The sequence below is a fragment of the Salmo salar genome, chromosome ssa05, assembly GCF_905237065.1.
Source record: "Salmo salar chromosome ssa05, Ssal_v3.1, whole genome shotgun sequence".
NCBI classification, from domain to species: Eukaryota; Metazoa; Chordata; class Actinopteri; order Salmoniformes; family Salmonidae; genus Salmo; species Salmo salar.
Genome location: NC_059446.1, coordinates 63,860,468 through 63,884,850, shown reverse-complemented (window position 1 = coordinate 63,884,850; position 24,383 = coordinate 63,860,468). Strand labels below are relative to the sequence as shown.

At 41.9% G+C, this 24,383-nt stretch overlaps 2 protein-coding genes across 21 annotated transcripts in view; both read right to left on the bottom strand.

The window, feature by feature from the left end:
• Window positions 1–2,076: 2,076 nt before the first annotated feature.
• Window positions 2,077–4,796, bottom strand: LOC106605478 (dendritic cell-specific transmembrane protein). Of its 3 annotated transcripts, none has more exons than XM_045718567.1 (4): window positions 4,694–4,796; window positions 3,055–4,124; window positions 2,585–2,923; window positions 2,077–2,362 (listed from the first exon to the last, which is right to left on the bottom strand). In XM_045718567.1, the coding sequence occupies exons 2-4, from the start codon at window positions 4,105–4,107 to the stop codon at window positions 2,240–2,242; spliced, it is 1,515 nt and encodes a 504-aa protein (XP_045574523.1). In that variant the 5' UTR covers window positions 4,108–4,124; window positions 4,694–4,796; the 3' UTR covers window positions 2,077–2,239. The 3 variants fall into 3 exon arrangements, with proteins under 3 accessions (XP_045574523.1, XP_014056669.1, XP_014056670.1); XM_014201194.2 differs by having other exon boundaries at window positions 2,078–2,366; window positions 2,534–2,923; XM_014201195.2 differs by having other exon boundaries at window positions 2,078–2,366.
• A 3,632-nt stretch (window positions 4,797–8,428) lies between these two features.
• LOC106605391 (regulating synaptic membrane exocytosis protein 2) overlaps window positions 8,429–24,383 on the bottom strand; it is a 215,777-nt gene continuing 199,822 nt past the window's right edge. For 16 of the 18 annotated variants that reach the window (XM_045718553.1, XM_045718551.1, XM_045718558.1 and 13 more), the window contains 5 exons: window positions 13,402–13,543; window positions 13,105–13,217; window positions 12,825–12,926; window positions 11,083–11,222; window positions 8,429–10,962 (listed from right to left, as the gene is read on the bottom strand). In XM_045718553.1, the coding sequence (XP_045574509.1) occupies window positions 10,765–10,962; window positions 11,083–11,222; window positions 12,825–12,926; window positions 13,105–13,217; window positions 13,402–13,543 (695 nt within the window). In that variant the 3' untranslated portion in view covers window positions 8,429–10,764. Of the gene's footprint in view, window positions 10,963–11,082; window positions 11,223–12,824; window positions 12,927–13,104; window positions 13,218–13,401; window positions 13,544–16,887; window positions 17,336–24,383 lie in introns of those variants that run through there. The other 2 variants (XM_014200971.2, XM_014200972.2) reach the window with 2 other exon arrangements.

Below are 24,383 nucleotides of genomic sequence, written 5' to 3'. Positions count from 1 at the left end.
TTACCTCCATGTTAAACTATGGCCGGGATACCATCAAATGCAGGTTGTCTAGAATCGCACAGTGTTTTACATTGAAAGCTAATTTCCACTTGAAAATAGCTTTCAATTGGAAATTATCATCTGACATCCGCAGCATTTACCATGAATGCGAGCTTCACAAACGCCGGGGAAATTGTCGGTAGTGCAGCGCTGCAACACGCCTTGGATTGCATACTGGCCTATGTAAAAAAGGCCCAGTGCTGCTGTCACACAGCATCACACTACACATTGGGATTGTCTCCTACTGGGCATACTGACATGCTGGCGTGGTACTGAGCCGCTGGCGCTCTGCAGACATAATGTGAGTTTATCAGAGGAAACGCTACGGGTCAGTGGCAGCAGTGTGTGAGTCACAGTCAGCCCACTCATCTCTGTGCCTTCTCTGTCACTCTGCCTTCTCTTTCACTGTGCCTTCTCTCAGTAATAGACCTGGGTTAAAATAGTATATATTTTCTTTCAAACACTCACACTGTACTTTACTGAGTTGACCTGCCTAGCACAATTGAGCAATGACATGTCCAATTATGGTAATAGGCAAAATTTTTCACATGATCCTTTATCTTCATATACAGTGGGGTTCGACATTATTGACACCCATGATAAAGATGAGCAAAAATGAATAATGAATATACTGAGCTATATTGTATGCTCCCCAAATGTTAGAAAATGTTATTATTTTATACTAATGCAATTGCTGAAGAGAAAAGGAAGGGGTCAAAATGATTGACACCCCGGTTTTCAATACCTTTCAATAACGGCACTGAGCCTTTTTCTAAAATGTTTTATGAGTTGGAGAACACATTGGGAGTGATCTTAGACACTTCCTCCATACAGAATCCTTTCAGATCCTTGATATCCTTACTATGCGCTTATGGACTGTCCTCTTCAATTCAAACCACATGTTTTCAATTAATCATTCAAATACTGAGCTATATTTTATACTCAAAAACATTTGGAAATTATATAATTTTTTTGGAAAAATTCAAATTTTGCAATGGTCTTCTCAGTTTCCGGACTTGAAACCCATTGAAAACCTGTGGTTTGAATTAATTAGTGCAGTCCATAGGAGCAGACTTAGGATATCAAGTATCTGGAAGGATTCTGTATTGAGAAATGGTTTAAGATCCCTCCCAATGTGTTCTCCAACTCATAAAACAATTTTGAAAAAGCTCAGTGCCATTATTCTCGCAAGGTGAGATATTGAAAGGTATTGAAAACAGGGGTGTCAATATTTTTTACCCCTAACTCTTTGAGAAAAAAAATATATTACTTGTTAAACAAAATCCTTCTCTCAGCAATTGTATTAGTATAAATAATATAATTTCCCATTTTTTTTGAGTATACAATATAGCTCAGTATTTGAATGATTTATTTTAAGCAGTCATTTCTGTTCATCTTAATAAAGGTAGTCAATCATTTCGAACCCCACTGTAAAGACCTTGAGACAAAATAATCTGGTAAATGTAACGTCATATTTCAACGTTACAGAAGCTTAGAGGGGTACGTCTCCTGACTGACTGTCAGCATTCTGTGAAGGGGAATGTGTCACTGTCAGGACCCACTACAATCACTGTGGTAGATGAGCATTGTGGCGTCTGGATATAATGCTAATGGGGTGTGACTAAACATCAAGTGCACGATGGGAACTGAATAGTGGCGTGCACATTTAGGGAAGGTCTGGTTTGCGTGATGATGTCAGCAAAACTGTCCCTGTCGTTTTTGATCGACATTAAACAACTGAAACAGATATCATGTTTTGCAGAGCTATGTGTTCTCATTGCAGACAATTACCCTGTGCACTTATGATCATCCAAACTCCATAGGCATGGTAACAATGGAAAAAAATGCAGAACTTAAAGACATGACATAGAGATACAAGAAGTTTATATCTCAGTTACTGTGATTGATGGCTGTTTTTGAGGTGTTTTTATTCTTTAAAATGAAGTGTAATTTTGTCCCAATTATTCAATGTTTGAACTATTTACATCTCACATTAGACTGCATAAAAAAGTTGCTTGGAAACCTTGGTAACCATCATTTAACCTTTATTTGTATTATTATAAAAACATGTTTATTTTACCTTTATTTATACAGGTACATGAATTAACAAACTGAAATACTGTATGTATTTACAATGACAACATGTCATTAGTCTAGATTTGAGTTATTATATAATGTAACGTGTTTCATAATTCACATTTCACAATTCACATTTTTTTAAAAAAGGGCGTCTCTCACTTCTTCCTGTAGCAGCAGAAAGTCTAGCTTGCTTACTGAATGGGGTCATCCTCCTGTGGTCTGTAGAGTATTGGACACCAGAAATCTGGCTGATGAAGAAAGTATGGATTAATCAAACAGTAATTTAGTAACTTACATATACAGTATCTATTGTTTTACTGAGAAATGAATCTGCACTTTTTCTCTGGGACAAATGATGACAATGTGCAGTACTGTAGGCCACATAAGAACATCTATGTAATATACAGTATTATACCATTCTAAGGTCTCCATCAATGTTTATCAATGATCTCTGGATTATGCAGACCTTCTTGATGAGGGATCTCAGACTGCTTTCCTCAGCTATCCTGTTCCCTTCCTTTCTTGATCTCTTCTTCAGGATCTTAGCATGCAGAAACTCCACCCTCTCCTCAGCATTGGTGGAGAAGAACTGCTCACACACCATGAGCCTGATCTGTGTGAGCTTGGCAGACAACAGGGCCATGCTGAGAAGGGCAGCTAGTAACACAACCAGAGGCAGGATGGAGTCATAGATTACTAGTCTAGGTTTAGGAAGGCAACTCTTCTCAAAGATGGACACCTGGTAGGAGAAATCCCTACTGTCGATCTCCTCTGAAATGGGGACACCAATAACGGTCATTTCTTCCTGAAACAACAATGGTTCAGTAGAGCAACAGGGTTATAGCCTAGTGGCTAGATTGTATTGAATGAATTAAGGTAATACATAATTAACTAAGACTGTATCTTGTTGTGTGTTTTACTAACATAGATACTTACATTTATGTTCATAATCAAAGGAACATGAAATGGCTCTAGCTCATGAAGTCGCGTTCTGATGACCTCAACAAACCAGAACATGAGTACATCAACACCTATGAACAAGACCCAGGCTAGACAATGGGTGAACACTGGGAAACTGAATTTCAGCATGGCTTTCCCTTCTGTGGCACTGAGTCCTGGGGAAGGGATGGTGATGTAGCGTCTAGCCTCCTTCGGTGTGAGGGGGAGCACTGGACGCCTTCCTTCTGCCTTCTGCTTCTCATCAAAATTTATGAACGTCCTGGTTATGTACACGTTTTCATATTTCTTGTTGTGGCAATATCTCCTCAAGTGCAGCACTGTGAAGCCCATCAGTAGGAGGAAACTGAAGGCAGGGAAAAGTCTCTGACCTACAGAGGACAGCGTGTCCACCGCGGCCCAGATGCTCTTTGCAGTTCCATTCAGAGTCCTCTCAGCTTCAACCAGCCTCTCCCTCAACTTCTCAGAGTCTCCTCTGGACGTGACCTCCAGATCAGAAACCAACTCCGCCACCCCGAAGTCTGTGAACGCTCTGAGTACGTTGCCGACCCATCTCAACATCCTGACGTAGTTACAGAGCGGCGTGGTGTTGATGGACACCCTCTTGGCCTGCAGGTTGCACACCATACTCCTACTGAGCCCTGTGATGTTCTCCAGCGTGTTCTGGATGTTCTTGAGAACCACCAAACTTGTCCCAGCGGTGATGAGAATGTTCCGGCCCTGCCTCATCCCACAAGACAGCACAAACAGAACCCCAAAGCACCGCACCCTCTTAGAGAGGAACAGAGAGGCCCCCACAACCACCCAACAGGAGCCTGCTATCCCAGCAGCCACCATCAGGCCGTACTGCAGGACATAGAGCAGGTAGAGGAGGAGGATGGAGCTCAGGACGAGACTGAAGGTGAGACAGATGATCAAGAGGACTAATCGGTTTCTCCAGCAGTGCCTGGTGTTTGTTGTGTATAGGTCTGCAGCAGCGGACCAGGAGTGATACAGGGTTTGTTTCAATTGAGGGCAAGTTGTTTTCATCATTGATGAAATGACAGTACCTGAGAAAGGTAGAAAGACAAATATCTGTCTGATAATACTGTAAATCCTTGACATTTCCATTACTGAAATGGATTCAGATTAAGTGGCAAAAAAGTTGATTGAATGAATCCAAAAGAAACACGTAATTCATAGGTTAGAACTGTGTCATTTCCATTTAACCATGTCATTTCTTGGTAAATATCTGGTCATTTATTTACGTAAAATAAGGTACCCAAGCACACTGAAAAAAATGATTAAAACAAACAACCAGGCATTCAGAAAGAATAATCGAACAATCTATTAATATCAAGAGGACTGAGATATGCCTGAAATCCAAGAGGATAAATACATACGATTTAATTTGATTTATCATTTCCATAAACATTTTGGGTAAAGTTTAGCATAACATATAGTTAAAGGGAACCAAAAGTAGTTTTAAAGCTACAGTAACTGTTGACTATCTTGAGCAGACACTGGTGTCCAAACTTATACATTAAACATCGTTTTTCATAACCATCCACCAATACTTTGGAAAGCATTACTAGAGCCTCACAAATTCAGCATTATCACAACACAGTGTCTCTCTTACCTGCTGGTCCTGTGTGGTATGTCTGTATAGTAGACTATGTGAAATGATAAGCAGAACTCAAGCTTTCATACCAATTTTAACCTCAACGTCTTACTCATTTCCCATGTAACATTTCAGAACTTAGCCACCTCCCAGTTATCATCGTAATGGAGGTGTCGCTCACTTAACTGTCTAACCACACTACAGGAGTTCACCTCAACAAACACATGAAGAATAAACTCAAAATACAGTACTGTCATTGTTGAAGTAAAGTATTTTGTGATAGGTGGTTAAATTACTAACTAACGTACTTAATTACTTACTATTCAAGTAGTACAACCTTCAATATAAGGAGAGCATAGAGCATTGTTGGTCATTCCAACATACCACTTTACACAGCTGAATAGTGTGTTAAAACAGTGAAATAGGAACTTTCTTTTTAGTTCTGTAGTAAAATGTATTCCTGGCTCTCTCCAAAAGCATAGGTTGTTCTTTCCTCTGTAGTGTTGCCAAAGAATTTAGTAGAAGCACAACTTTGCACTCATATGAGGGGAAGTGGAACTGACTGCGACTTCTTGTCTCTTAACTTCCCCCAGCTTGACCTTAGTCTTGACTTGTTCACATGCTGTATACATTTCTGAAAGACAAAACTAAATATTTGTAGCGTAGACTGTAGTATAGGAAGGAATCATTAGTGGGTCACAAAGGTTGTGACCTTTAAGTTGATACTTGCCAGACAGTTTGTTATTATAAAAGACAATGGGTTTTTCTTTTTACTCCCAACCTACCTGGACAAATAAAGATAATAATTTGTGGATGTTGTGGAACAACCTACCTGGAGAAATAAATATAGTAATTTGTGGAACAACCTACCTGGAGGAATAAAGATAATAATGTGTGGATGTTGTGGAACAACCTACCTGGACAAATAAAGATAGTAATGTGTGGATGTTGTGGAACAACCTACCCGGAGGAATAAAGATAGTAATGTGTGGATGTTGTGGAACAATCTACCTGGAGGAATAAAGATAGTGATGTTGTGGAACAATCTACCTGGATGAATAAAGATCGTAATGTGTGGATGTTGTGGAACAACCTACCTGGAGGAATAAAGATAGTGATGTTGTGGAACAATCTACCTGGATGAATAAAGATCGTAATGTGTGGATGTTGTGGAACAACCTACCTGGAGGAATAAAGATAGTAATGTGTGGATGTTGTGGAACAACCTACCTGGATGAATAAAGATAGTAATGTGTGGATGTTGTGGAACAATCTACCTGGATGAATAACGATAGTAATGTGTGGATGTTGTGGAACAACCTACCTGGAGGAATAAAGATAGTGATGTTGTGGAACAATCTACCTGGATGAATAAAGATCGTAATGTGTGGATGTTGTGGAACAACCTACCTGGAGGAATAAAGATAGTAATGTGTGGATGTTGTGGAACAACCTACCTGGAGGAATAAAGATAGTAATGTGTGGAACAAAAGAATATAGATGTAATGTGTGGATGTTGTGGAACAACCTACCTGGATGAATAAAGATAGTAATGTGTGGATGTTGTGGAACAATTTACCTGGATGAATAAAGATAGTAATGTGGTGTGTGGAACAATCTACCTGGATGAATAAAGATAGTAATGTGTGGATGTTGTGGAACAATTTACCTGGATGAATAAAGATAGTAATGTGTGGATGTTGTGGAACAATTTACCTGGATGAATAAAGATAGTAATGTGTGGATGTTGTGGAACAACCTACCTGGATGAATAAAGATAGTAATGTGTGGATGTTGTGGAACAACCTACCTGGAGGAATAAAGATAGTAATGTGTGGATGTTGTGGAACAACCTACCTGGAGGAATATAGATAGTAAAGTGTGGATGTTGTGGAACAACCTACCTGGAGGAATATAGATAGTAATGTGTGGATGTTGTGGAACAACCTACCTGGAGGAATAAAGATAGTAATGTGTGGATGTTGTGGAACAACCTACCTGGAGGAATATAGATAGTAATGTGTGGATGTTGTGGAACAACCTACCTGTAGGAATAAAGATAGTAATGTGTGGATGTTGTGGAACAACCTACCTGGAGGAATATAGATAGTAATGTGTGGATGTTGTGGAACAACCGACCTGGAGGAATAAAGATAGTAATGTGTGGATGTTGTGGAACAACCTACCTGGATGAATAAAGATAGTAATGTGTGGATGTTGTGGAACAACCTACCTGGAGGAATAAAGATAGTAATGTGTGGATGTTGTGGAACAACCTACCTGGATGAATAAAGATAGTAATGTGTGGATGTTGTGGAACAACCTACCTGGATGAATAAAGATAGTAATGTGTGGAATAACCTACCTGGATGAATATTGATCGTAATGTGTGGATGTTGTGGAACAACCTACCTGGATGAATAAAGATAGTAATGTGTGGATGTTGTGGAACAATTTACCTGGATGAATAAATATAGTAATGTGTGGAACAATCTACCTGGATGAATAAAGATAGTAATGTGTGGATGTTGTGGAACAATTTACCTGGATGAATAAAGATAGTAATGTGTGGATGTTGTGGAACAATTTACCTGGATGAATAAAGATAGTAATGTGTGGATGTTGTGGAACAATTTACCTGGATGAATAAAGATAGTAATGTGTGGATGTTGTGGAACAACCTACCTGGATGAATAAAGATAGTAATGTGTGGATGTTGTGGAACAACCTACCTGGAGGAATTTAGATAGTAATGTGTGGATGTTGTGGAACAACCTACCTGGAGGAATAAAGATAGTAATGTGTGGATGTTGTGGAACAACCTACATGGAGGAATAAAGATAGTAATGTGTGGATGTTGTGGAACAACCTACCTGGAGGAATAAAGATAGTAATGTGTGGAACAACCTACCTGGATGAATATAGATAGTAATGTGTGGATGTTGTGGAACAACCTACCTGGATGAATAAAGATAGTAATGTGTGGAACAACCTACCTGGATGAATAAAGATAGTAATGTGTGGATGTTGTGGAACAATTTACCTGGATGAATAAAGATGGTAATGTGTGGAACAATCTACCTGGATGAATAAAGATAGTAATGTGTGGATGTTGTGGAACAATTTACCTGGATGAATAAAGATAGTAATGTGTGGATGTTGTGGAACAATTTACCTGGAGGAATATAGATAGTAATGTGTGGATGTTGTGGAACAACCTACCTGGAGGAATATAGATAGTAATGTGTGGATGTTGTGGAACAACCTACCTGGAGGAATATAGATAGTAATGTGTGGATGTTGTGGAACAACCTACCTGGAGGAATAAAGATAGTAATGTGTGGATGTTGTGGAACAACCTACCTGGAGGAATATAGATAGTAATGTGTGGATGTTGTGGAACAACCTACCTGGAGGAATAAAGATAGTAATGTGTGGATGTTGTGGAACAACCTACCTGGATGAATAAAGATAGTAATGTGTGGATGTTGTGGAACAATCTACCTGGGGGAATATAGATAGTAATGTATGGATGTTGTGGAACAACCTACCTGGAGGAATATAGATAGTAATGTGTGGATGTTGTGGAACAACCTACCTGGATGAATAAAGATAGTAATGTGTGGCTGTTGTGGAACAACCTACCTGGAGGAATAAAGATAGTAATGTGTGGATGTTGTGGAACAGGAAATAGTCATGCCCAGATAGATAAAAATGCTCTTGTATGTTGATATTGTTCGCTGGTACTCAGTGTCAGTGTAATATCCATTTTTTATTTGAAAAATAACTTACATAAATCTCTGTACTCAACCATACTTCACCAAGACATAGCCTTGGCATAAACACATTGCACCAAAACAAAAGAAAGAAAAGGCATTCAAAAGGGTAAATAACATATGTCTTTGTCATCATGTGAGACATTATTCCTATTCCAAAATATTGTATTCATCTATTTGTGTTTGCTTGTTTTATTCAAATTTCTAATATGTACAATGTAAATCAAAAATGAAAGTATATAGCTTGTTATAGCATCAAGATATTGGATGGACATTAGAATGTATAGGTTTAACATGGAAAAGGAATAATGTCTTAGTTTATTTTCATTCAGACATAACTGTAAGATTCATATACCTCCCATACACAAGAAGCATTTATAATTACTAAAAATAAAAAATCAACTGGTCTTGGCTTGTAAATAAACTAATAAAAATATATGAAATAAATGTTATTTTCACAAAAACAAAAAAACTAAATTCATATAGTGTGGCAATATCCCATGTTGTTTGACCTTGTGTTTTGCTCATCCTCACAAACAGTGCCTGAACTACACAGCAATATACAGTACATAAGTTGTATGTTTGCTGCCTCTTGCTTGGATATAAATATCCTTCTTGCTGTACCAATACAGATTATTTTTGCATGTTAGTTAACAATACTGAAATAAAATACACTTGCAACCACAACTTTTTTGTCAACCTCCAATGAATATAAAATATTTTTCCTTGTCATTCTTTTTGAAAAAGTGGAAATAAAATATGATCTAGGGGTTGGTGGAATGTTTTGTTATACGTTTTAATAGTTTGGCCATGAAAGTAACTAATTCATTTGCTGTAGAATTCAATTGAAGGTGAGGGGGAAAAAGTAACAAAGTTGACATGCACTGTACAAGAAACTGCAAAAATCCCAAATATCCTCTTTATCAAAACATGCTGAGTTACTTTAAGGTGTGCCCAAGCCATGTTGCAGAAAATCCTTTACAACATGCTTGTTAATCAAATCCCCAAAAAAGACATATTGAAACGATACAGAACTGTAAAAGAACCAACAGTCCTGAAACTCTGGACAATATCAGGGGGATGCCCTGGGACAAGGGAGAAAAAGAGACGTGTACAATTTGCACATAATGTTTATCTTTATAAGGCTTGTAAACCTTTACAATGAAATAAATAATTTACATTTATTTTCATCATCACTTTGTCACATAAACAGTTTTTTTTGATAAATAACTCCAAAAGTTTTTATTTTAGTTTCTCTTACTGTATGTATGTCTGCCAAACACAGACTTATGTTATGGATGGTCTAAAGAATGATAAACAATGTGTCTTTTTTATCACGCTGTTGCATTCACTCCCCTTTGAAAACCATGCACTAGTGAAATTTATATTTAAAAATAATATAAATTGTTGAAAATGGCTGATCTGTTTTATTTGTTTTTCTTCATCTTTTTTTGCAAGTCGCAGCCTCAAGAAAATAATTTTCTTTTTTTTTTCAGCTAAATTTTTGTCCATGCAAAAAAACTTTTTTTTTTGTAATCTTCATTTAAATTTCATACAATATATCAACAGAGAAATAATAATGTTAGGTCATAAAAGTTAGTCTTGTTGTGGGTTCTGATCAATAGATTCTGGAGTGTCGATAGTACAGTAGCCACTTCTGTATTGCCTTTAGTAACTTTAGTATTGTCTCTCTGGTGTGATCTACTACCTATAGGTATTATGACTAGGGCCTCATATTCGGAGTTTGAGCTTTAGTTGGGACACCCCACCTCTCCTATTGCAATGATCCTCATAGTTCCATTTACACATCTAGCTAGGTCTGTTGGCGTGGCGTGACCAAGCTTCTGGACAGGACAACACTGTCAGTCACCCCTTCAGGTATACAAGTACATCGACAATAAAACAAACAGAAAACAAAACAATTAATTAAAAACAAAAACATGTATTTTTCATTCGAAAAGGGCTTCTGTAGAACTCATCGAGCGGGTTCCCAGTTCCGACCCCCATGGCTTAAGATTGGATGAAAACCTGGAATCGCTCGATTTAGAGACAATTCCTCGTGCTAAGGAGTCCGTTACGGCCTTCCAATCCGAGCTGGCGCTCCGACCCGGCCGAAGGAGCGACGCTCGCTACGCACAATGTGTGCGACATTTTGCTCAAAACACAGGATCACGTTTGCACCCCTAGAAACAGGCTCAGAAGACACAACATCAAGCATGCAGTGTAACCGGGGGGCGTGACCGGTCTAGCGCAGCTTGTTTAACCTCAACACTAGGTGCTGCTGCTACAACAATGCTATCAGTCCACACACTGCTATGACCGGCTATCCAATGACGTTTGGGAAGCTCTTCTTGTCAAGGGGGCCAGGGTAGGGTCCACCAATGAGGAAGGAGGAAAGAGCTTGAACCAGCCAATCACCATGTTAGACAGGTCCAGCTCATCTAAAAGTATCTGAACTGCTCCCATAAAGGATTTATGGTCCATGCGTCCGTAGTCTCCCCATACGATGATCTGTGGAGAAGAGGGTTTATTAGACATGTTAATATAATATTTTAGATGCCTGCATTTGTTTCGAAATGATGTGTGAACTGTGAAGTATTTATCAAGGCCTTGTAGAACGTAGAAGTTTACCTGTAGAACTTTTCCTCCAGGAGCCTCTTCGAAAGGCAGTTGCTGCTGGTAAAGGGGATCCAAGGTTTTTCTTGCTACTTTTGTTTTCTTTTTGGCTATGCAGGCTCCGTTTTCCAAAAGATACACTTTTACATATGGTGCTATGAAGAGAGAGAGAGAGAGAGAGAGAGACAGAATAGTTACAATACTATTGGCAGCAGTGTCAGTTGGTTCAAGCGCTGGTTACCGTAGTGACCAGTTGGTACTAGCATGAAGTTTGGGGCTGTGGGTTCTATTCTATTCCACTCAAATACAGGATACAAAAAATGTATGTACTCACGGTACTCTAAGTAGCTTTGGATATGCAGTTGAAGTCGGAAGTTTACATACACTTAAGTCATTAAAACTCATTTTTCAACCACTCCACAAATTTCTTGTTAAACTATAGTTTTGGCAAGTCGGTTAGGACATCTACTTTGTGCATGACACAAGTCATTTTTCCAATAACTGTTTACAGACAGATTATTTCACTTATAATGGGAGCAATTTCCAAACGCCTGAAGGTACCACGTTCATCTGTACAAACAATAGTACGCAAGTATAAACACCACGGGACCACGCAGCCGTCATACAGCTCAGGAAGGAGACGCGTTCTGTCTCCTAGAGATGAACGTACTTTGGTGCGAAAAGTGCAAATCAATCCCAGAACAACAGCAAAGGATCTTGTGAAGATGCTGGAGGAAACAGGTACAAAAGTATCTATATCCACAGTAAAACTAGTCCTATGTCGACATAACCTGAAAGGCCGCTCAGCAAGGAAGAAGCCACTGCTCCAAAACCTTCATAAAAAAGCCAGACTACGGTTTGCAACTGCACATGGGGACAAAGATCGTACTTTTTGGAGAAATGTCCTCTGGTCTGATGAAACAAAAATAGAACTGTTTGGCCATAATGACCATCGTTATGTTTGGAGGAAAAACGGGGACGCTTGCAAGCCAAAGAACACCATCCCAACCGTGAAGCACGCGGGTGGCAGCATCATGTTGTGAGGGTGCTTTGCTGCAGGAGGGACTGGAGCACTTCACAAAATAGATGGCATCATGAGGCAGGAAAATGATGTGGATATATTGAAGCAACATCTCAAGACATCAGTCAGGGAGTTAAAGCTTGGTCGCAAATGGGTCTTCCAAATGGACAATGACCCCAAGCATACTTCCAAAGTTGTGGCAAAATGGCTTAAGGACAACAAAGTCAAGGTACTGGAGTGGCCATCACAAAGCCCTGACCTCAATCCTATAGAAAATGTGTGGGCAGAACTGAAAAAGCATGTGCGAGCAAGGAGGCCTACAAACCTGACTCAGTTACGCCAGCTCTGTCAGGAGGAATGGGCCAAAATTCACCCAACTTATTGTGGGAAGCTTGTGGAAGGCTACCCGAAATGTTTGACCCGAGTTAAACAATTTAAAGGCAATGCTACCAAATACTAATTGAGTGTATGTAAACTTCTGACCCACTGGGAATGTGATGAAAGAAATAAAAGCTGAAATAAATCATTCTCTCTACTATTATTCTATTATTCTGACATTTCACATTCTTAAAATAAAGTGGTGATCCTAACTGACCTAAGACAGGAAATTTTCACTCGGATTAAATGTCAGGAGTTTAAATGTATTTGGCTAAGGTGCATGTAAACTTCCGACTTCAACTGTATGTGTCTGCTAAATAGCATATATTAATATATTATACATCACGTAGTAAATTACCTGGCAGTGCCTTGGAACCTGGTTTTCCCACAAGGCCACGGGCTCGGATCACTTCCACCTCCAGCGCTCCTTTCTTGTCCACGATTCCAATCTGGATGTCACCTGAACAACACACACCACAGCCAACACAATGTCAACACTCCATTCACACAATACAGATATCCCTTCCGTATGGGATGGGGTCGCTAAAGGCGTCTTGACACGTAAATCAAATATATAATTCCTTCATTCATTCAGAATCTCTTGACACAACATTGTTCCAGGAATCTGATCCACCCACCCATGGGTGGTGTAGCTAGCGTCTGTCGTCCAACCAGCTGGGCTGGGCCTAGTCCATCCAGGAAGTCAGAGAACTGGGCATCGGAGGACAGCCTAACACCAGGGAAGATCAGGCTGGAACGGAAGGGAGAGATGACACTGGTAACTATGGAGACTAAAGAAGAAGGCCTCAAAGCTTGAACTTGCTTATTTAGAGTTGGCAAGATCCCCCAAAAAAGACAGGAAATTCAAATGAGCACCCCAAACCCCCTTGGGGGGGTGTACATTATCACATTGGTATGCGTCATACTTCACTTACTTTCCCTCGGAGCTGTAGCTGTTCATGCTGCCGTCGGTGGACTCTCTGCTGGCCTGCCGAGTCATCCTGCTCCTCATCTCTACGGCCAAGCCCGTCTCTGTGCTCCTCTGCACGGTGCTACGAAGCTTCTTCCCACCGGCTTCTGGACAGAACAGAGGGACAGAGCGGGAGCAAGAGATAGAGAGAGGGAAAGAGAGAGGGAAAGAGAGCAGGGTGGAGAAATAGTCAATACATTGCCCTCAACTGTGTGCTTTGCTTTCGAATTACGTACAGTAGGTTAATTGTAGACATAGCATTTTCACTTATTACGAGAATTCTCATTGAAGTCATCAACAGGAAGACCACACTTCCACTCTATGGCAATTCTACCAACAACATCATGCACCCTATTCTCAGTGCTACCAAGGCACTGCAACTTCCATGTGATAATTTAGCAAAGAGAGTTATTAAACATAAAGTGCCATATTACAGTATCTACAGAAATATATTGAAAAAAAAACAGTTGTTTGTGCATACGTGTGTGTGTGTGTGTGTGTGTGTGTGTGTGTGTGTGTGTGTGTGTGTGTGTGTGTGTGTGTGTGTGTGTGTGTGTGTGTGTGTGTGTGCGTGCATTCATGTATGAATGGGTTCTTGCTCTAGCTTAGAGTCTCTCTCTCCCTCTCTTTCTCTCCCCCCTCCATCCCTCTGTTCCACCTAGGACCGTTCAGTGCCTGACCTCCCCCAACTGATACAAGGAGACAGCTGACTGCCCCCTTTAGACCCGCTGAACATCTCCAATCTATGTGACAGCAGGCCCTGTGTAGGGCACATGGCCAGGACGTGGCTGGAGCTGCGTGGGGCCTGGAGGGCCAGGAGAGGGATATACTGGAAGTAACTGTAGGAGCAGGTACTGGTACAAGTCGGCCACTGCAGAGCTCTACACAAGTCACACGACAGGGCTTTTTGCAGAGAACTAAAGAAACAAAATGGCAGTTCCTTCAAATACAAAAATGCATAAGGGGTACAGCGGACTAATTAAAAGTGTCAAATGGTAAAAGGTGAACTAATGGTTCTGTCTTGTCTCTCAGTAAGAAATGCAGGAAGCAGAGTTATTGAGTTCAAGCAGTGTTATTGTTTAACTCGGAGGATAACCAGGGTAAAGAGAACAAACGTAAATAGAGCTAATTTGTGTCAGGCATGACCACTGGACAGGGAATGCATGTCAACATAGAGAGTGAATGTTCCTCACTCAATGTTGACATACGTAAAGTGGTTCTGCTTTATCACAGGAACAACCTTTCTGAGGGCAACACACAGAGGGGGTAATAAAGCCCTCTATAACCAAGACGTCTTACAGTTTGAAGACCGCTCAACAATTCTCCATTCTCTGTGTTCAAATAAACAGAAAATAATCTGCCATATATTTATATTATTCTTAATGCAATTTCCCTCACTGTAACTTATAATTTGTGTGTGTGTGATTTGTGCCAAGAATATGCTCATCTTCAAACGCCTTAATTATACTCTGACTACTGTCCCTGCCTGCAGCTTCTCTCACTTCCTGTCTGTCTGCCTGTCTCCCATCCACAGGAAGTACAGACTCTTAGAATCAGAGGAAGATACGCCTTTATTACTCAGGCAGGACCTCACCGCTGAGGCCAGAACCCTGGCATCTCAGCTATTCAATGACATCCGCCTCCTCATCCTCTCCTCAGCACTGACAAAGCAAACTGGATTCAGAGAAGCTGACCGTGACGTCTAAAGGCATCTAAAGAGCTGCCAGTGTGACAGACAGTCAGGATCCCGCCATGCAGCAACCACCTAAACACAATCAATGAGCGATGTACTGAATGATCAGCTGAATGAATCAATGAACATTCATTCAGCTGAATCAAAGCTAAGGTCAACCTGACCACTGTATGTAGTGTGGCTAGCATGCATATGGCTGTATCTGAGGTCATTATGGATGGCAATACTAATAAAGGAGGAGAAGCTAATCTATGAAATCGCTTTTTAATGGCCAGCCAACTGTTTTTAATGATGCAGTTTATACCTAATGCTGAATGAAGGTGTGTGATTATGATGAGACTGTATGTGCCATGAGCCAGCCCCCCCACCCCACCCCCACAGGCTTTGCCGTTGTCATGGTTTGTTATTAAGGTAGAGTGTTAAAAAGATTGGAGTGGATTTTTTAAAGCTCACCCAGACAGATCTAGTCAGTGAAATGAAGCTACTACCATTGAAAGTGCTTTCCATACACATCATTAAACTCCATATAACACTAAAAGGGAAAATAATCTAGAAAAATATGTCTTCTGCAAAGAGATAAGGATCTGTGAAAGACAGAAAAAAATGTAAAGCATTTAGAAAATGCTGCAGTGCATCCTGCCCTAGCCGTGAAACACTCCTCAATCAAAATGCGTCACTTTGGAGTGGTAGAGATATATGTTCTTAAAAAATGTGATTTTCCCAGAGCCCATCTAGATGCTAGAACAAAATCTTCATTTGAGGAGTTATTCTCAGCTGGAGTCCTAAAATACTCTAAGATACTCTCTTCACGTAACATGTTAAACTACACATCAAAGATTCACCTGCAGTGTCACTTCCGTCCAATCAAATGACTGTTTACAAACATCATCAGTACAGTGTCATCTGGGAGAAATGTTTGTGAACAGCAACTTGATTGGACGCACATTTTGGGTCGACTACTCTAGTACCTGTAACTCCAGGTAAGGAAGCATTAAAGTCAGTATCTACCCAGAAAGGAGATTGAGATGAAGGGGGCTGGAGACATTTCTCCCGTATTATCTCAACATTCCAGTGGATCATGTCTATTTCAGAGCAGTCTATTAAAGTCTATTCATAGGAGGAGGGTAATACAATCCCCCTAACCTAGTTCTATGAAAACATCCTATCTGGATTATCAAACATATTCTCAACACCCACTCAGAAATAAAACAGCTATAAACACACACACACACTAGAGACGAGGTTAACACAATATCTAAATCTATTCTACCGCCCACACCAAAACAAATAGTGATTCATTCCAATCGAGACAAGACAAGCATGCTTGCCATAGGTAAGTGAAGTCAATGAGGGTGCCGGACAGTGTTTCAGAACTGAACATCAGATCTAAAGCAGTAGCCAACGACACGAACAGGGAAGTAGCTACTGAAGTAAAAGGAGCCTCTACAAAAACACACTGAGCATGCCCATCCACCAGCAACACAGTACTGTACCACAGCTAATACTACGACAGCCTCCACCCTCCCCGTGCTCCCTCTCCCCCGTCAGGTCATCAGTCAACCATCAGTCCATCCCTCCCTCTCCTCTATCCCCCGCTCCATCTCTCTCCACCCCTCCAGCCCTTCGTCTGCTCCCTCTCTTCCCGCTGCCCCTCTCCATCCCCCCATCCCATCCCTCTGCTCCCTCTCTCCCTCCAGCAGCAGCAGAAGCTGTGTGTGTCTGCCTCAGTGTCCCAGGGTTAGAGACATCTCGTCTTACCTCCGTCCTCCTCGTCGAAGGAGTTCATGCAGGGGAAGTAGTTGGCCAGCGCCTCGAACGACGCAGACAGGCTCATCTTGCTCTGGGAACGCTGCATGCGTATCCCGGACCCCGGGGCGCCAGCCGCTGCGGTGGCATCATGCCCCTGCCTACCCATGGTCACTGATCACCCACTGATCACCTGAGTCAAGTCGCCTTCTAGCTGAGGTTACAGGTCTCCAGACAGCTCTACCGTGCACCGAGAGGATAACTGAAGAACTGGTTGAACGCTGAAGCCCAAGAGCAGACCATGGAGCTGTACTGTAGCAGAATGGCTCTCTGATGTAGCTCTTTGTGTTGTCACCCTGTGCTGCGTAGAGTGAGACTGGGTTGAGAGAAAGCTTGCTTGCTTCTCTGCTCCGTGTTAGTGCTCTGTGCTATGTGCCTGCTACTCAGCTCCTCTCCATCCCTCTCCTCTTCTAACGCAATTGGGAAAAGAAGGGGGGGGCAAGCTGCATCCTCCTCAGCCAATCAGAGGGCTCACTGCTCAGGCGCACCTCGGCTGCCTCTCCAGGCAAAGGAGCTCTACCCAGAGATACGACTCACTGAACCTCACTGGCTCCTCTCTCACACACACGCACGGATGCACAAACACACACACACACACACACACACACACACACGCATGCACAAACACACACACAAACGCAGAGCCACTGAGGTCCCTGTGACAGACAGTCATTAGGGGCATAAACAACCCTGAACAGCTATTCCACAGGGGGGTGTTGGCCACATGCCAGTCACTCACAGTTCACGTGATAGATCTCTATCCCCCTCCCACCCCCACGGTCCCCAGCAGCGCCGTTCTCTTCAGTGTTTTTCCACCAAAGATTGCAGCAAACCCCATGTAGCCAGCTATCCCACTCTCTGTTTAGATACCCATGCATCATCAGCACAGCGGTGCTGAAGTTATTGCCATTATCGAAGGAGAATTCACTAGAGATAGTTCAAATTTACCGTCTGTTAAATAATTGAGAGAATTGAGAGAATCTCACAAAATGTCTTTCAACCGAATTCTTGTCTTTGAGACATCACTTCCTTCAACATCATTTCAAGCACCTACGCTATAACATGGGCTGTTTGAATTAGTCGCCATAAACACTGCAGAGTTCATTATGGCCACCTCTGGCATCTCTCTCTTCAACCTGAGGCAACAGACATCCTCTGCTCACTTCAGTACTGGGAGTGTGTGTGCTTGGACCAGTTTGGATCAGCTTGGACCAGCTTGGACCATCCATCCAGAACCACTTCAGTCCAGATCTCACAGGTGGTTCCTAAGACCCTTTACAAAGTTTCTGAGCACAGTAAAATTAGATTGGTATATAGGGCATCTCTCCCACATGCCATTACAATCTAGGACATCAGGCTTGGTGAAGAGGGAGCCAAAGTGTCTGTAGAGGCAGGTTAGCACTGAAACAACAGACAGCTAAATTGTGCTGTTTTAACTATCTTGTCAGAAAACCAACTGCTGTGCTTTTTCTCAGAGAAACTGGCAGAATAGACACAGTACTGGCCAATTACTGAACAAGCAGTGAGCTGCTCTCCTTTAAATATAGCATACCTCTGGGCTACAGTCCCTCACTGGGAATAAAAGTCCTCACTAAGAGAAACACTGCAACCTATTTCCACGAAACAAAATCGCCCCATTTCCCCTTTTGTCCATTGAATGACATGTTCTCATCTAGGTCAGATGAACTAGTAAAGGAAATTAGACAGAAGAGAAGAACACCGCCTGAACCAACTGGGTCATTTTAATGCGTCATCTGACTATAGCAGTTTGGAATATGATAATGATTCGACCAAAGTGAGAGTTGAGATATCCTTACTAAACTCTTTCGTGTAAATCCTGAATTGTTCTTAACGGGAGACGTTTACATTTTTAAGTGCACTAAAGTCAGAATACAAGTCATTGTGTATTAATGAGGATCCTGCTAACACCTCCTACGTATGACAACCATCAGACAGACACCATTAACGTTGAGGAAGGTGATCCGGCTCTGAGAGCCAGAGGCTTCATGTTTCGGAGTGGCACCAATAATTATTGGATCATTATAATGAGTGAGGTCGCACTAACAAGCCAAAAGTAAGTGCATCTTTATATTGCTGGACGATTCATTCCAGAGCGTGACACACTCATCACTACAGGAAGAAGACAGAAGAGAGCGATAAGTGCAGTTTCGTTAAATAGCCTCGTCACTTGACATGGCAGAGGGTGATGTGTTCTGTTGGTCTCAGAGCTCTAGTACTCTACTGAATGCTTGGCTGACCCCTGATCCCTTGTTCCATTAGTTCTATAGAACGAAGAATACCCAACGACATTCTATATGTTTCAAAGAGTAAAGGACTTGCAGAGAGGTAGATTACAACAGCGCATCAGACGATCCCTCTGAAGACACTTATTCTTCCCTGTGAAGAATCCTTCAACCATGAGGTTGGTGTGGGGATTATGACAGGTCTGACTTGTCTAAATGGAAAATATTCACCTGAGTGGCAGATTGTAAGAGATGCATCAGATTGGAGCTGATATATAAACATTATAAGTAACCCACAAACAAGGTCTTAGTGTATCTACAGTATATAGATACACAGCTTTGATATGTCTTTACCTAGCAACATACATGCAGCATTACCATAACAACCCAGAGCTACTGTAAAACAAGGGTGTGAAAGATTCAGAGGAACGGTCCAGACGTTCTGGTAAGCGGAATGGCACGTGTCTTACTGACCAAGTGACTGTGATTGGCGTTCAACGAAAACAGCAAGTTATGCAGGTGCCGTGTGCCACAACTTTAGCACCTTCGGTGTAGCCAACCCTCCACCTTCCACCCAACCAAGGATCAGTCCCAAGAGATGACGTAAAGACCAATGACCAAGCTGTTGAATACAATACACTGACTCATCTGAAGAAAATAAGGTTGATTACATAGCTAGTTGGTTTATTTCCCACATGTCTGTCTGTGTACATCTGGTGTCCACAAATAGAGTGCACTTCACACTCCTTTCAGAGGACAAAAAGTCAATAAATGAAAGGCAGGTGCTGAAATCTCATTAATTGCGAAATATACTGCACATGGGTAAGAAAAGGTCTCTCTGTATTGAAGTAATTCATATTAATTAATGCAGCAAGTTAAAAGTCGGCCGTTAGTATAAAGCATAGAAGGTAATTTCAACTCTTTTAAATGACAGCTGGTGAAGAAATGAACTGTGCTCGACATTATCTTCATTTCTGTAATCAGTTCTCTGTCCAACACTATCCTAACAGAGCATTAAAGCCCCACTGATCATTAGTGTAAAGTAGATGCCCACAGACTTGGGTCAAATACAGAACATATGTGAAATACTTTCAAATACTTGGTCTTTGTTTGATTTAGTTTCCCTGGTACAATGGAACAGATGCTATATTGCACACTTCAAATCAAGCGCACCTGAAACACTTTCAATATGCATTCTGACCGTGGTCTGGAAGTCCATAGACCTTCTACCTTATAAGACTGTACAGCAATGACCGCCTCAACATCTTTGACTCTTTCCCAACAACATGTACAATAGTTTTAAAGATGTATTAGTCATTGTTTCACAGACAGAGATATGTGTTTTATTACGATCAAAACAGCAAAAAGACGACAGATAGTCGGGAAAATAATAGCACCTCACACGACGGGAATCCCAACAACGCTACTCATCAGATGATAACAGCAAGTCCGGGGCATAATAACCCTGAAGTGACGCGGGTGGTGAGCAGCAACATAAAGACATCAAAGACTGGTTGGTCTTTGGGGAATAAAACGTGTGTGATTGATGGCGCAGGGTGAGGCCAAGCGTTAGACAGAGAAACAGAACCAGTCAGCCTGCAGAGTGTAAACACAGCCTAATAGAGCTGTCCTGTCCCCTCTGTTTCATCTCTCTCTAATGCCCAGTCCACCACCGTCATACAGACCGGCACAACAGCAGCCCTCAGACCATACAGCTAGGGCTATAATGACAACTGATACAATACAGTCATACACACACACACAAACACACACAGCAGCCCTGGCGGTGGGGAAGTACAGCTTTCCTCCTGCTCCTGGCTCTGAGAGCTACCTGCCATCTGCCACACCAACACTACAGGACTGATTCAGGTCATCCTGGTGACCACAAACGGAAACCACAATTAGCTTCATAAGGGAGAACGGATTTGAAGACTAATCATAATGATATTATGTCATATTGTATTGTTTCAAATCACATCAGATTAGATCACATGACATACATATAGGGTGGGGGGGAAGCCAAGGTATGAAGATGAGAGACATCAGTATCTCAGTTTGATCCAACAGCTCATTCCATTTCACAGAGGTCAGTCAGTTAGTCAGGCAAACTGTACAGTAACAGTCAGAGGAACTACAGGATGGAAAGTCCACTGACGCCAAGGAAACCAAAAGAGGCAGATATCTGGGAAGAAGAGAGTGTAAAAGAGAGTTATGGTTTGGATACTTGTCAAAGCTACATTAACACTGACATTGAGCCCTAGTCATTAACACACATTAGCCCTACGCGTTGTTTCCAGGAACCAATGTAATCCTTCAGGTCTCAGGCAAGGTCACACAAGTGTTTTCAACAAACCACCCGTTACGCACGCACACACACACACACACAAACACACGCACGCACACGCACGCACACACACAGAGCCTACAGTATGTAGTTCACACCTTCATCAGTTTGTGAAGAAAGTGTGACGTGTGGAGGTGGACACACAAGGTAAGGTGAAGTAGGAACACACTGAGCTGTATAGAGACAGCAGCAGCACAGTGACTACCTGTACTCAGTGGTGTGAATACACTGACAGACAGAGAGGGAGAGATGGTGAGAGAGAAAACGAGAGAATCAGAGTGAGAGAGATCTTATGACAACCATGGGATGGCTTTCAGAGTCAAGATAATCATCTATAATACAACTTGCAATCACGTTTCACGTTCCACTCTCTCATAGAGTATACATATACATCAGTAGTGTTATGATGCAAAATATCATACATCATACCAATGAAAACAAACTGTTTTGTTTGAGTGACATGTGGCCTGTGAAGGCAATATCATGGATATGTCATCATTAAACAAAATACTAGTTAAAAAGAAAACAGGAACACTTCCCAGAATGAATAGGACATTCAAAAGCCCAACTGTTGGTGACTAAGAGGATATAGGCATCAAATAATACATTTTGACAGATTGCTCATAGCTCTTCCTCATTGAAAAACAGTATTATTACACATTGGAACACAGAGTGGGAGGACAGTCAAGCAGACGAGAACAGAAACAGAACATATCTTTAGTAATGGTTAAAACCGTGGTGAGTGAGTGAGTGATAGGGGAAGTATATGTTTAGCACAGCTGAGTTGAATGCCTGTGGGCAGTCAGTCAGTCTGTGGTCGGAGAGGAGCTGACTTGGTGACACGGGAGCCATATGCTAGGGGAAGGGGCGTGAGACTAACAGGCTGACAGACTAACAGGCTGTCAGTGGATGAGATGTTTATCAAACAAACAACAGTGTTATGCTATGTAAGCTGATTGGCCAATGGAAAAGCTGCTTGATGGATGGATCATCCCTTTTCTATGATTCAATGGCACCCTATTCCCTATGTAGTGCAGTAGTTTTGACCAGAGCTATGGGCCCTGGTGAAAAATCGTGCACTATAAAGGTAACCTGGATGTTGTAATGAGGTGACCTATTAACAAATGGCAACACAGTCAACAGCAGAAAGAAACCGAAAAAGACCACACAGCTTAGGGAGCGAGTGAGGCAACAGGGGAAAACCTTACTAGTCATTATTTTAATAGTCATTTAGCAGACACCTTTATCCAGAGCAACTTCTAGTTAACAATAACACGAACAGGTAACTGCCAAAATAATGGGAACACTTGAGTAAATAAGGGATACATTCAATGCAGTTGGAAAGTATTCAGACCCCTTTACTTTTTCTACATTTTGTTACGTTACAGCCTTATTCTAAAATGTAATAAATAAATACAAATATTCTGTAATCTACACACAATACCCCATAATGACAAAGCGAAAACAGGTTTTTAGAAATTTTGCAAATGTATTAAAAATAAAAGGTATTCGGACCCTTTGCTATGAGACTCAAAATTGAGCTCAGGTGCATCCTATTTCCATTGATCATCCTTGAGATGTTTCTACAACTTGATTGGAGTCCACCTGTGGTAAATTCATTTGATTGGATATGGTTGATTGGATACCGACTGTTCCTAGGCTATCACTGAAAATAAGAATTTGTTCTTCACTGGATCATGCACGGACCAACTGGCAAGTGTCTTCACCGACATTTTCAACCTCTCCCTGACCGAGTCTGTAATACCTACATGTTTCAAGCAGACCACCATAGTCCCTGTGCCCAAGAACACTAAGGTAACCTGCCTAAATGATTACCAACCATAGCACTCACGTCTGTAGTCATGAAGTGCTTTGAAAGGCTGATCATGGCTCACATCAACACCATTATCCCAGAAACCCTAGACCAACTCCAATTTGCATACCGCCCCAACAGATGCACAGATGACGCAATCTCTATTGCACTCTACACTGCACTTTCCCACCTGGACAAAATAAACACCTACGTGAGAATGCTATTCATTGACTTCAGCTCAGCGTTCAACACCATAGTGCCCTCAAACCTCATCACAACTGGATCCTGGACTTCCTGATGGGCTGCCCCCAGGTGGTAAGGGTAGATAACAACACATCTGCCACGCTAATCCTCAACACTGGGGCCCCTTAGGGGTGTGTGCTTAGTCCCCTCCTGTACTCCCTGTTCACCCATGACTGCATAGCCAAGCATGACTCCAACACCATCATTAACTTTTCAGACAACAGTGGTAGGCCTGATCACCGACAACGATGGGACAGCCTATAGGGAGGAGGTCAGAGACCTGGCAACGTGGTGCCAGGATAATAACTTCTCCCTCAACGTGATCAAGACAAAGTAGACGATCGTAGACTACAGGAAAAGGAGGGCCAAGCACACCCCATTCTCATCGACAGGGCTGTAGTGGAGCAGGTTGTCCACATCACCAACAAACTGTCATGGTCCAAACACACCAAGACAGTCGTGAAGAGGGCACGACAACGCCTATTCCACCTCAGGAGAGGAGGTAGTGCGTACGGCCCAGTACATCACTTGGGCCAAGCTTCCTGCCATCCAGCACCTCTATACCAGGCGGTGTCAGAGGAAGGCCCTAAAAATTGACAAAGACTCCAGCCACCCTAGTCATAGACGGTTCTCTCTGCTACCGCACAGCAAGCGGTACTGGAGAACCAAGTATAGGTCCAAACGGCTTCTTAACAGCTTCTACCCACAAGCCATGAGACTGCTGAACAGTTAACCAAATGGTTACCCAGTCTATGAGATACTCTACCTTAGGTGAGCAAAACCTCGAAACGTCCTTAGATATCGT

Bases quoted from the DNA above. Each gene is read 5' to 3' on its own strand.
- LOC106605478 (XM_045718567.1), bottom strand. From the start codon at position 4,107: ATGATGAAAACAACTTGCCCTCAATTGAAACAAACCCTGTATCACTCC. The intron at 2,924-3,054 runs GTAAGTATCTAT...TTGTTGTTTCAG, and splicing joins CTTTGATTATGAACATAAAT to GAAGAAATGACCGTTATTGG. The intron at 2,363-2,584 runs GTCTGCATAATC...TTCATCAGCCAG, and splicing joins TGAGATCCCTCATCAAGAAG to ATTTCTGGTGTCCAATACTC.